The sequence below is a fragment of the Osmerus eperlanus genome, chromosome 15, assembly GCF_963692335.1.
Source record: "Osmerus eperlanus chromosome 15, fOsmEpe2.1, whole genome shotgun sequence".
NCBI classification, from domain to species: Eukaryota; Metazoa; Chordata; class Actinopteri; order Osmeriformes; family Osmeridae; genus Osmerus; species Osmerus eperlanus.
The window spans coordinates 1662124-1675771 of NC_085032.1; the positions used below are offsets into that span (position 1 = coordinate 1662124).

The 13648-nt window shown below is 40.2% G+C and overlaps 1 protein-coding gene across 1 annotated transcript in view; it reads right to left on the reverse strand.

Annotated features, from left to right (window-relative positions):
• Positions 1-1738: 1738 nt before the first annotated feature.
• The window catches only part of LOC134035285 (cyclic nucleotide-gated cation channel beta-3-like), a 70914-nt gene continuing 59004 nt past the window's right edge, over positions 1739-13648 (reverse strand). Inside the window, exons 12-18 of the mRNA XM_062480277.1 lie at positions 10856-11015; positions 8916-9013; positions 8661-8744; positions 8329-8447; positions 7461-7613; positions 2416-2566; positions 1739-1943 (exon numbers count right to left, since the gene is read on the reverse strand). Coding sequence (XP_062336261.1) covers positions 1929-1943; positions 2416-2566; positions 7461-7613; positions 8329-8447; positions 8661-8744; positions 8916-9013; positions 10856-11015 — 780 coding nt within the window. The 3' untranslated portion in view covers positions 1739-1928. The remainder of the gene's footprint in view (positions 1944-2415; positions 2567-7460; positions 7614-8328; positions 8448-8660; positions 8745-8915; positions 9014-10855; positions 11016-13648) is intronic.

Genomic DNA, 13648 nt, shown 5'->3' on the forward strand with positions numbered 1-13648 from the left:
AAAATGCTTCACTTTGTCTTTGTATGCGGTAAATTTGTCGCAATACGACGGTGGGTCACAATGACTGATGGGTCAGAATGACCCGAAGATAACACAAGGGTTAAACTAGGCTATTACATTAACCTGGGGGGGGGGGGACAGACTTATGTCGTTGTTGTAACATTCATTCATTCATTCTTCCACAAATGAAAACACTGATCAACCATAAAAACAATCGTAATGAAAAATATGAAATATGATACATAAAACTGTACAAAACAGAATAAGTAATAACAGATTAAGGACACTCAGTCCTCACTGTCAGTGTCAGGACAGTTATCTCCCAGTTCCTCAGTTTCTTTTGTGTTGGCACAATTACAACAACGACATAAGTCTGTGCAACACAGTCCTGCAGAAAAACATGAACATCTGCCTGTCTCACACACACTTTTGCAGCCGCAGTGTATCACATGCAAAACACTGTCAGGGGCCGAATTTCTGTTACGTGCAAGGTCCCATCCACTATTTGACAAAAATATCCATCCATGTTGACAAAAAGCAGCTACCTTATTGGTGTAGAACGATCACGTGTCGAACCGTGCCACCAAAATCCTATTACGCTCTGAAGAAACTAGTTCTGCATAAAACATAGACGCAATAATCGACTGGAATTTCAGCGACAAACTTTTTTTTGGTAGCTTAGCACGAATCGTTCTTTTTTATGAGCTAAAGATTGTGTAGATGCCAGACTGTGGAGCGGGAATCATTTTATAAAATACTTTTCGTGGTTCACCTTGCAGCCTATTACAAGCAGAGGTGATACAGGAAGTCTGTCACAGACATGTCTTGTCCGTTTTTACTACAGGAACCTGTTGCAGAAGGTGCAAGAATAATTAGCAGAATTTAACATGAAACCGAATTAATTGCTCATTGCGTGATAGCTCCTTAAGCACAGCGCGATATTATGCTAGCCTATACTTTTTGAGAGGATAACCGATCGTTTTTTTGTGAGGGTGTCATTTACATAATAAATTTGTTGAAACCACATCATATGACATTAAAGATGATAAATGAAAATATGAAAGTATGAAAATAAAAAAAAACATAGGCCTAGCTTACTGTAATAAGCAATAAAACGCGTCACTCCTCTACATTTAATTTGGTCTGCTACTTTTTGCCAGCCCTCTTTCTTGGACTTTGCAGACTTTGAGGTGTTCCCTGGCGTTCTGATAAAATCTTCAAATTCGGAGTAACCTTCGAACAAGCTGTTGCTTTGTTGGCTCTGTTGCGGAAAAAACAGGGCGCTCATTTTGGCCACGGTGAGCAGCCATAGACTTATGTGAGCAGCCAATATCAGCGTTGCTGATCAAGGTTTCTACTATCGATACATACCCCCTTTTAGACCAACGTATAACTCAATCCAGCTATACTAATCATAAACAACAAGTGTGTTCAAAGAACCGAATTAGCCAGATCATGATAAGCAAGATGATGTCATCTTGGATGTGTCATTTGATCTCGGATGTAATAAGTGACGTACGGAGAACGGGCCCCTGCTGGTCAAGCTAAGGAGATTACAGTCCCACAACTAACTGACCTCACTCTCTGCTTCTATGCACAACAGTGACATAGAAACATGCTATGACACAAGAAGTTGCTATAGATACATAAATCCTGTGATTGGCACTGCAATAACTCCTGACAACGAACTACATAATTCAGTCAACAAAACAAAGATGTGCATGGCAGAAACAAATGCTGAACTTTCAAGTATCATTTAATTTATTTACACACTGTACTTCACAGCTCAAACATAGTTCTGGACAAAGCAAGTTGTGTGATGCAAACTGAAAATGTTTCCTCTGGCATCACAATCTAAAAAAATACAGCTATTCACAATCAAACATTTGCACAAGGTAATAAAAAAAGAAAAATTATGGTTTTGGCCTTTATGAGGAGGCATTCTGAAAAAAGAGGGAAAGAGGGAGAAGAAAAGAGAGAAGACAAACTTCATTATTAATCTCATTCACTTTTCTTAACCAAAAAGACAACCTTCAGAAAAGTTTAGTATAGGATAGAAAATGTAGGCAGGATAGTTGAGACTGTAGAGGAAATTCTGGGCTTAAGTATGAAGGTTTGAATATAAGCTTCTTTGTTCATTAATAAAGAACTGCCAGTGACTAGTTTTAAGTGAAGTGTAAGAGGCTGAGGCTCTGCAGGATACTTTGCTCTGTAGAATGGATGTAGCAGATAGTCTTAAGGTATTATACCTAACGAAGAGCCAGAGGGCAATTTTCTCAACTGCTTATTTCCTCAGCTTTTTACCAAAACACATTGTCATGACAATGACAAAGGCAATTTCTTGAGATTCACCCTTAGTTCCCCTTCTTATTCCATCGTAGTCAATCCAGCAGGCTAATAAGAAATGAAAGTTACCTTGAGTCTTTCCATAAAATTTTTGTTGAAATTGCCTCCAAAGGCACGCAGAAGTTTAGGTGTAGGAGGTTTGGGTCCAAATAGTGCCAGTCCTTTTTTCTTATCTTCCTCAGCCTTAGCAGCTGCGGGACCTTTGGCTTTCATCAGTTTTCTTCAAAAAAACACACAACAGTCAGCAACTCTTAACATTTAGTTCCCATGCACACCTTAGAACTTGAGCTCTGAGCATAAAAAAAAAAAAAAAGAATGTTTGTTTAAAATTCAATGACCATTTTCTTGCCTAGTTTCATCAACAGAGCTAGAAATTGTTTAGTAAACTTGTATTGAGATACTATCTTAATACTTTTGTCATGTGACAAATGATTCTGGTAAAAAATACACAAATTAGTATTTAGCTGGTGCAATTTAGCCAGACGTCAATGAGACTGTGCTCATCAAATGGGTGGATCAGGGCTCTCAAGTCTCACGCATTCGCCATGAGACTCACGCATTTCAACCATTTCTCAAACTCTCACGCAACACCTTGTATTTCTTACACATTTCAACCATTTATCACGCTTAGAAGTAAGGGATAACTTGTCCTACTATATACACTTAATGGACGAGGAGCAGATTTCTACCGAGTTGATAGTTTACTCGAGTTATATAGTTAAAAACCAGAAACATCACCATTTGTAATATTTGTATAACTTATTAAAACACCACTTCACTTATGAATTGTGGCATTACCTATTAGAAAGGTGTTGATTACTTATATATTTGATAAACTAATCCAACTGATAACCAAACCTATTAAAGAGGCAATGCTAATACAAATTATTTTACACACTTACATCCAAACATGTCACATTATGACTTCATATAAAATTCTATTCAGCTAATAAAACACTTTGTAGATTTAATGCTACTGAGGTTTTGATTCTTCCCCTGACACCTCTTCCCAACACGCCCATAACTTGTTCCACCTACTCTGAGTAAAACGTATCCAAAGTTAAGGCAAACCCATTTTGAATCACATGGAAATATTCAAATGACAGGAACATTGGAGGGTGTCTTTGATAGAGCAACATACCTTTCATGCCAAGTGCACGATGCACAACTACAAAATTAGCTACATTTGCTTAAATATAGGAGTTCACAAACTACAGTACACAACTGAACACAGACAATGTTGGAAAATCTGGAGGGACCTGGCTTTTACAAAACTCTGCTGTCTCTTAAAAACACGAGAAATAAATGTTTTCGTGTTTTTCCTTTTCAACAAAATGGAGGCTGAAAAGAAATTCCGCTTCCCATTCAAGTTGTTGAATGAAAGTTGTATTAATGCTTTCTGATTTGCTTATTGGCTGCAGATGTTCTCACTACATGACACCATATACCTATTATTAAGTAGACCAAACATCAAAGATGTTTAAAGATGATTTTCTATTAGTTTTAATGAAAGTGCTCAGTGGCACATTGAGGCTCGAAAAACCAAGATAAGGCCAATGCCATATTGATCTTCCAGCAAGTCCGGTCGTGCGCAGTAAAGTGGCTTGCTGATTTCCAGGCTTGATAGTAAGTCTATGCTGTCTTTGACTTTTCAAAAAAGATGGAAGATAGAATAAAATCATAGTTGAGTCAGTTGCTAATGTCTTTGGTTGCTAGTGCCTTCTTCCTGGCAAATGTTTTGTGGTATCTATGCAAACATTAAATGGGAGTCAGGTGGCTGAGCGGTTAGGGAATTGGGCTAGTAATCCGAAGGTTGCTTGTTCGATTCCCGGCCGTGCAAAAATGACGGTGTGTCCTTGGGCAAGGCACTTCACCCTACTTGCCTCGGGGGGAATATCCCTGTACTTACTGTAAGTCGCTCTGGATAAGAGCGTCTGCTAAATGACTAAATGTAAATGCTTGGAACGTAAAAAATGTCACAAAAGCAGGAGCAAAATGTTGCCCTCTACTTTTAAGAGATGTACTGGTAATTTCAAACATGGTTGAAAATATGCACCGTTACAAAGCAGGATGCAATTTTTAACAGGTCTCACTTAACAAGCATCGGGGATGGGAGCGAGCATCAACATGGCACCTACGTAGTTTTTTTCTTCAAAGACCTACTAAATCTTACTGAAACAGCAAGATGTGTAAAAGTGTGTCGTGTGCACCTTGTATTACTAAAGAGAAGTGTTACGCGCACGCCTAGTGGCAGGGTGTTAAGAGAGGTTCATATTCCTTTTTTCGGGAGTAACTTTTAAATATAACACTTTAGTGGCACAGCGGCCTTGCACATGGTGGTGATTGGAGGGGAGTGGAACGGTGTCCTGATTGGGGCCCAGGTAATTAAGAGGAGGAGTTTATTATTTTTGAACTCCCAGATGGCGGAAAGACGTGGGAAACCTTCTCCTTTAATTTCCTTGTGTACATCATCACCTGCACAACAGTTCACTCCATTGTCAAAATCTTTCAGGCACATAATACCATGAAAAACATCATGGTATATACTGTAATATGGATCTCTTGGATCAACTGGTTACAGTCATTGTCAGGTGCAACTAGAACTTTACTAAACAAGGGGACACATCCGATCACCAATCACACAGTAAGTTTAGTTAGCTGACAGGAGCTATCCAGGAGTATAAATGCTTCCATCCAATATATAGAGCTTGTCCCAGGGCAGCTCGGGGGCAACATCACCATGTATGCTGCCATTTTCAGAGAAATTCCCAGTCTTGGCCCATACAATACCCAGAAGCAACTGGTGTTCTTGGACCACCTGCACTCCGATCTTATCCCTCTACATGAGAGGGGTTTGGTAGGGCCTCACTTGCTTACATTTGTCATTGTGTGGGACAATGTAAGCTTCCACCGTGGCCCAGTCATCAGGGTTCACTGCCCATCCAAGAATGCTTATGGTGCTCTTATCACCTTACTCCCCATTCCTCAATCCTATCGAGGAGTTTTCTTCTGCATGTATGTGGAGGGTCTATGAGCATTGGGCTCAAAACCAGAGGTCCCTGCTCCAGGCAATGGATGCTGCTTGTGACGATGTCACAGCAGATCAGTGTAGGGGATGGTTGCGGCATGCACAATGATTCTTCCCCTGTTGCATCGCAAGGGAGAACCTCAGATGTGATGTCGATGAAATCTGTGGCCAGATAGACAGGAGCGTGAGGATGAGCAGGAGAGTGAGGACGACAACTAGTGAAACTACTTTCTTACTGTATGTGTTGGTAGTGTAGGTTATACATTTTGATGTGCTTATTGTATGACATTATATTGTGCTGTACACATCTCATGTTACAGTAACCACAATGTATGGCAATTACAGTAAGAATTTCAAAAGCAGTGTGAGTGCAATATGTGATGTGAAACCTTGTAGGCTACTCTTGAATTACTGTAATCTTTTTTCTGTTTGATACACATTTACATTTAAATTTTATATTTATTCATTTAGCAGACACTTTTATCCAAAGCGACTTCCAAAAGAGAACTTTACAAAAGTCAATGATCAAGTCAAGGTCAATAATCATAAACAATGAGGTAGCCCCAAAAACATTGTGGGTAGCCAAAACATGAAGCATACATTGTGAAAAGCAAATAAGTGCCAATGGGAAGAAACATAGTTCTTGAAGGTGGAGGTGGGGAGGTGATTCCACCATTGGGCGGCCAGACAAGAGAAGAGCTTGGGTTGGGAGCGGGCGCTCTTGAGAGGTGGGACCACCAGACGGTTGACAGAAGAAGACCGTGGGTGGGGGTGTAAGGCTGGAGGAGAGACTTGATGTAGTCGGGTGCAGTCCTGTTCACCGCTCGGAAGGTCAGTACCAGGGTTTTGAATCTGATACAGCCGTGATGGGAAGCCAGTGAAGGGAGATGAGGAGCGGGGTAACATGGGAGCTGGTAGTCTGGGTAGATTGAAGACACATAGTATTCTGGAAAGAAAACATCTACTACAGTAACTGTAGCACAGTGCACATGAGGGATATTTTTAAGGTCCACTGCCATACTGACAAAACATCTAATCATTTTAACCTGCAGTGTTTACACAATGCCAAAGTGACTTTTCATTTTGGGGGCACTGACTATTTGTATGAGAAAAGGATTTAGTTTTGACTGATGAATTGTCTGTTTTAGGAGAAAGATGACCCTTTGCAGGTGTGCCATGGTGTTTTGCTGAACCATCTAGGTTATTTTGGCAAATGTATTGTAGTGTCTTGTATGTGTTGATTTGTTCAAGTTCATGTTCATTGTGATGTATGTGGGCCTGTGTGCTGGTGTCCTTGCTCTCTGTCAGCAGCGGAAGCTCATGTGGGGGTTGCTAGGCACTATGGGGGGGGCTGGCAGAGGAGCCGGGGGGCGGGGACACCTGAATAAGTAAATGTGTTTTCTGGTTGATGAGCCTCTTCGTGCTCACGGTTTAGTAGCAGTGATTTACGTGCATTGTTGTGAAGTAATAAAGTGCTCGTTCAAGAAAAACCTCTCTTCGTAGTGACTGAGATCGCTACAGTATTTAAAACTTTGAGAATGTCCTCTTTTTTCTCTAGATGAGCCAAAGCAATCGAGAAGGAACTTTTCATTTTGGGGGCACTGACTATTTATATGAGAAAATGATTTGGTTTTGAAGCATGAGTTAACTGTTTTGGGTGAGATATGAACTTTTGAAGGTGATCTATGTATTTGTGCTGAACCATATAGGTTATTTTGCCAAATGCACTTAGAGCTTTGAGAATGTCATTTCTGTTCCAAGAATTGAGCCAAAGCAATGGAGAAAAACTGTAAAGTACCAAATACATAATATCAGGATCAACACTACCAACCGTGAGCGAGCTGTCTGCCGAACGGCGGCTTGGGCTGTCCTGGAGACCGGGGTGGGAGTCTACCTGAGTGTAGACTCCCACCCCGGTGTGGGAGTCTACACTCAGGTAGAGTGTTCCAGTTTCTCCTTCCGCTCGTCACCTGTCTGGGCCCGCCACGGTTAGCTCTAGCATCGGTCTCAGTCGACTAACGTTTCCCCCTAGACAACGACGACCGAACAGAAGAAATATGCTAAATTAATCCCAGCCCTTTCTTACCTTCCCTTCCTGGCCAAGACTTTCTGTGATTCAGGGTAGTGAACCAAGATGTCTGTTAGGTCCTTCTTATCCAGTACAAAGAGGTTAGCAAAGCCGTGAGCTTTGACATTAGCTGTTCTCCTGTTCCCTCCATCTTTGGATGACTGCAACAGACTGAAATATGTTTAGATTTTTAATGCATGATGGAACTAAAGTCTATAATTTTGCAGTTCGGGGTAGGGATGCACCGAATCCAGATTTTTGGGGTTCGGCCGAATACCGAATCCACTGGTTAAGATTCTGCCAAAACCGAATCCTACTCCCATCCTCCAGTCCATTAACACAGTAAACACATTAATGAAGTAAACAACGACCACAGCAGTGTATTTTGACAATTACCATATGCCTATGTTTACCCTATCTCAAGATCCAATCAATATCCAAAATATTAGCCATTTACATTTCTTGAATTTCTTTCGTATGTTTCATACGCAAATGTTTTAACAGTGAATATGTTGTGTATTGTTTAGGGTCCTTGCCACCACGAGACAAATCAACATTGCAAATTGAACATGTAGCTTGACTTGAATCACCTTCTTTTGACTGAAAGTACTGCCAAACAACACTTTTTCTGCTCACAAGATCCATTTTCACTTTCTCTCAGCCTACTGCATTGAATGGTCCACCTAGGCCTACGTAAACACATTCCCGTAATCAATGGCGGCGTCATTATGTCGACCAGCGTAGCGTGCGTAGTGCAAGCGTAGGGTTCGGTGGAAAATAATTCTATGGTTCGGCCGAAACTGAACCCCGTCAAAAAGCCCAATACTCGGCCGAATCCGGAACCTGGATTCGGTGCATCCGTAGCTCAGGGTGCACATCCCTTTACCTGATCTCTCCAAACACACAACCAGCCTTCAGAGTGACAAAGACTATGGAATTGTCAGGTCCTCCCACCACCTGCACCGCTCCACTTTTGATGATGTACATCTCTTTACCAATATCTCCCTAGGTGGAGGAAAAAATTGTGTTCAGCAGAATGTTGTCTGTTATGTACAGTGGCAAAATTTTGGTAATTTCAAGAGATTACAACAATACTTATGCAAAGGAAATCCCTGGAAACTTCCATCCTTTTGCAACTCTACTGCTTTTCAAGCAGTGGTTTTAAATAGTCAGATACTGTTATGAGAGTTTCATTTTAAGACAGACACACACACTTACCTTCTTCACCACAAAGTCCCCTGGTAAATAAATGATTGACTTCAGCCTCAGCAACATGTCCACTAACATCTGCTGATCGCAACCCTTAACATATAACATTTATTCACAAATTAATTTAAACATTAAGGACCAAAAGAGTACGTGATTTGGTATTCCAAAGAAAAGTATGGATTTGAAGACTTTCCTATGATGTATGAGCCAAATAGACTACAAAGATGTCATGTTTAAATTTATTGTTGACTTTAGATTTCTGACCTTAAATAGATCTATCTTCTGGAAGGTAGTAAGATTAACGTCCACAGCGATGGCTGTTCTCATCACCAGAGGCATCTGGTCCAGCAGCTCAGACTCATCTAATAGCAGAGTGTACATTGTATATTTTAGTATGTATCCATAATAATGCATCTTCATAATAACAGTCAAATCAAAACAAATACGAAACTCATAAACTTGAGGAAGCCCGAATTGTTTTAATAGTCAATTGAATAAATAGGAATAATAATAATTGTATTTGTAATGCACTTTATATTTAGCTAAATCTCAAAGTGCTACAGGTGAATATTACTATATAATATGTAATATATATTAAAGTACTCTTACTTTATATTTTACGTTTTATTTAATATTGTACAGTATTTGATTGTATTTCTTAATCTTATATTTACAGTGAGGGAAAAAATTATTAGATCCCCTGCTGATTTTGTACGTTTGCCCACTGACAAAGAAATGATCAGTCTATAATTTGGGTAGGCTTATTTGAACAGTGAGAGACAGAATAACAACAACAAAATACATAAAGACGCATGTAAAAATTGTTATAAATCGATTTGCATTTTAATGAGTGAAATAAGTATTGACCCCTTCTCAATCACAAAATCTCAGCTCGTTACCTGAATAAAAGACACCTGTCCACAGAAGCAAGCAATTATTACTTGGTGACAACCCTTGTTGGCAATCACAGAGGTCAGACGTTTCTTGTAGTTGGTCACCAGGTTTGCACACAGCCAAGAGGTATTTTGTCCCACTCCTCTTTACAGATCTTCTCCAAGTTATTAAGGTTTTGAGGCTGACGTTTGGCAACTCGAACCTTCAGCTCCCTCCACAGATTTTCTATGGCATTAAGGTGACTGGCTAGGCCACTCCTGGACCTTACACCTTAATGTGCTTCTTCTTCTTCTCCTTTGTTGCCTTGGCCGTGTGTTATGGGTCATTGTCATGCTTACATACCCATCCACGACCCATTTTCAATGGCGTGGCTGAGGGAAGGAGGTTCTTCAGATGTTCATTGGCAAACTTCAGACGAGCCTGTATATGTGCTTTCTTGAGCAGGGGGACCTTGCGGGCACTGCAGGATTTCAGTCCTTCATGGCGTAGTGTGTTACCAATTGTTTTCTTGGTGACCATGGTCCCAGCTGCCTTGAGATCATTGACAAGATCCTCCCGTGTAGTTCTGGGATGATTCCTCACCACTCTCATGATCATTGCAACTCCACCAGGTGAGATCTTGCATGGAGCCCCAGACCGAGGGAGAATGACATTTCTTTTGTGTTCCTTCCATTTGCGAAGAATCGCACCAACTGTTGTCACCTTCTCACCAAGCTGCTTGGCGATGGTCTTGTAGCCCATTCCAGCCTTGTGTAGGTAGCCTTGTCCCTGACATCCTTGGACAGCTCTTTGGTCTTGGCCATGGTGGAGAGTTTGGAATCTGATTGATTGCTTGCTTCTGTGGACAGGTAACAGATTATATTGGTAACAAGCTGAGATTTTCTGATTGAGAAGGAGTCAAATACTTATTTCACTTATTAAAATGCAAATGCAAAAAAAATGAAATTAGTTTTTCTGGATTTTGTTGTTATTCTGTCTCTCACTGTTCAAATAAACCTACCATTAAAATGATAGACTGATCATTTCTTTGTCATTGGGCAAACGCACAAAATCAGCAGGGGATAAAATAATTTCTTCCCTCACTGTAAGGACTGCACACACTTTTTAAAGCATCTTATATATTTACTGTATGCACCTGCCCACCAAAGTAAATCCCTTGTTGCCGATTAAACTTTATTCTGATTCTGATCTTGGAAAGGATAGAGACCTTTTCTCAGCAATCCATAAATCCCAGCTTCATGGTTTCACCCATCTCAGTATATCTCTATTAGTAATTAAATTCAATAGAAGTAGTTTGCTGGGAAACCTACCCAGCATACCCTGAGCATCCCAGGTGTAGTTGTACCAGGTACGGACTCTGTTCTGCACCAACTTGGGGATGTGGTTGGTCACCATATACGACACACAGCCATCCATGGAGGCACGGAAATACGTCTCTCCAGCCGTAGCTGCACCAATGACATCTCTCATCTGAGATTGGTGACAGAAGATGCACATTTTTGGGGGGAAATTACAAACTATCATTGACTTGAATGAAGCTTAAATTGCAAAATTCTGACATATCTTATACGGTCAGGGTTAGCAAAGAGACCTAAATAATCTTAATTTGAATTCCACATTTTAAATATAGACGTCTGCCCATCATCTGGACTGTTTTAAAACTCTACCTCATGATTCAGATAACATAAAATATTATTATTCATAGGTCTGACAACTCATCGTTTTCACCAAACATTTATCTTACCACTAAGAGATCTCCCAAATAGTAGTAATAGGTTTTATTTAAGAGCTGAAAACCTGTTCACAAAGCTGCCGTGACCAACTTTCCCTATGGAATTAGGAGAAATCTTAAACTAGAAAAAGGGCACCGTGGACCTCATTACATTTACATTTAGCAGACACTCTTATCCAGAGCGACTTACAGTAAGTACAGGGACATTCCCCCTGAGGCAAGTAGGGTGAAGTGCCTTGCCCAAGGACACAACGTAATTTTTGTCGGCTGGGAATCGAACCGGCAACCTTCTGATTAATAGCCCAACTCCCTAAGTGCTCAGCCATCTGACTCCTAATTACTATGGATTTATTACAATGGCTCACAGTGATAGGCTGGTAAAGGATGGGTCTCTGTCAATGATTTCATCATAGAAATACTGTACTAAGGTGCTATCATGTTGTCGTATTCAATTTGGCGACATGATAGCATCTTAGTACAATATTCATTCCATTGAAAGTTGGTATACATGGATGGCTATTGCTCATCGGGAACAAAAACGTCTCAGAAACCCATGATGTCCAAATTATAGATTGTTCTAATTTGTAATTTGTGAAAACCGAAAACCGTAAAAAAAATTACTTAAAATCAACCATTGTTGCCTTGAAAAGTTTTCCACGTGTGGGACTATGTCACTCTACCATGTCAAAAAAAAATTGTCTGCAATTTTCAGGAGGAATCCATCATTACTTCTTGCAGCTACATTTATATTGTAAGGGGCTGTTTACACAATGGTTTCAACTAGAAACTGAAAATTTTTTATGCGTTTTGGCCGTTTGTTTACACGACAATGGTGTTTTGGGGACAGAAAATGCAAACATATCACAACGGGCTTCAAAGTGCAAGTTTTTTTGGTTATAATATCTGTGTAAACAGACTAAAACATTGTGAAAATTATGATGTATTCAGTCTATACGCATGTGCTTGAGTACTTCTAAACAACCCGTGAGAAAACTACAATCCCTTCTGTGGAGGAATACTTGTGTGCAGTGTTTCTTTACAAAGTGACATCGCCAACTACTGGCCTGGCATGCATTATACAGCATTTTTTGTAGTTTCTGCGGATCTGTGTGAACAGGAAACTTAAAATGATTTGGACATGTGTTCCATCTATAGCACCAACTACACAGGGTAGTCCAGCTACGGGCATGAAGTCTGTTTTGTTTCATTGTCATTGGCGAACATCAAGAGGAAACCGTGAATAGCTGGATGATGTTTAGAGAGGGCATTTATTGTTTGATGGAAAATTCTGACAGATGAGAGCCTATACCTACTTAAATCTGTAAAAATATGTTAAATGGGAGTTTAATACATTTTCACCTGGCTATATTTATCTTTTTCTCAGAAGTGTTCCGAAAATGTACTTATGACATGACTATTCACATAGGCCTGCTTTTTCACAGATTTATTTTTGTACTTATACACAAATATACAATGTGTGCTTCTACTTTGTAATTATACTTTAAGTATAATTTTTTGGGGGCTTGGGTAGTTTGTCTGCGCTGCATAGCTGCATTCTCATTGTGGCCAACTAGCGTAAAACCTCAGGTTTTGATCTCCGGCGTTATTGGGTTGTTTCTGTTGGTTGACGAAGTGACTGCATCCCTGACTAGCTCTACCCTTGTGATTCAGGCTACTCCTTTTTAAAAGATCAGTATCACTAAATGTTAACCTGATTACGAGGAAGATTGCAGAAAGTTAGGATTGTTTGTGATTAGGTTAAATACGACTTTTCACAGATTTAGAATCTGGTTTTAGCGCTAAAATGCTTTGTGAAATAATCTTGCACCAAATAATCCTAGAGTCCAAAAAGCACTGACACGCTCATTGATAAAATGTAAATTCTGGAGAAGGCAGGCCGGAAGGAGTCACGACAAAGGAAAGGAGTTGACGTTGGTTTATTAGTTGAGCGGCCCGGATCAAACAATCAGTTCAAGACAAACTGATGGCATGAGTGAAAACTCTGTCTCTCAGCCGTGCTTAAATACATGAGTTGGACAGTACAGATATAGAATGCACAGAATTGCTTCCTTAACGGGTCTTCAGTGGTCAGTGTATTGACACACTAGAACGTTCAGCAGGTGAAGTGGTCGTTAATCACATAAGCCCTATTTGTACATGATTTTCCTTACTGTTTCCCCTAGGGATGCGTATTGATAAGATTTTAACGATTCCGACTCCTTATCAATTCCTGCTTATCGATTCGATTCCTTATTGATTCTCTTATCGATGTTCCCCTCTACAGCCAACTAGGTCTGTGCGTCATGCACCCCCCCACACACACACTCGTTCTAAACGAATTTCTCAAACTGGCTTTGACTGGCTCTGAAAT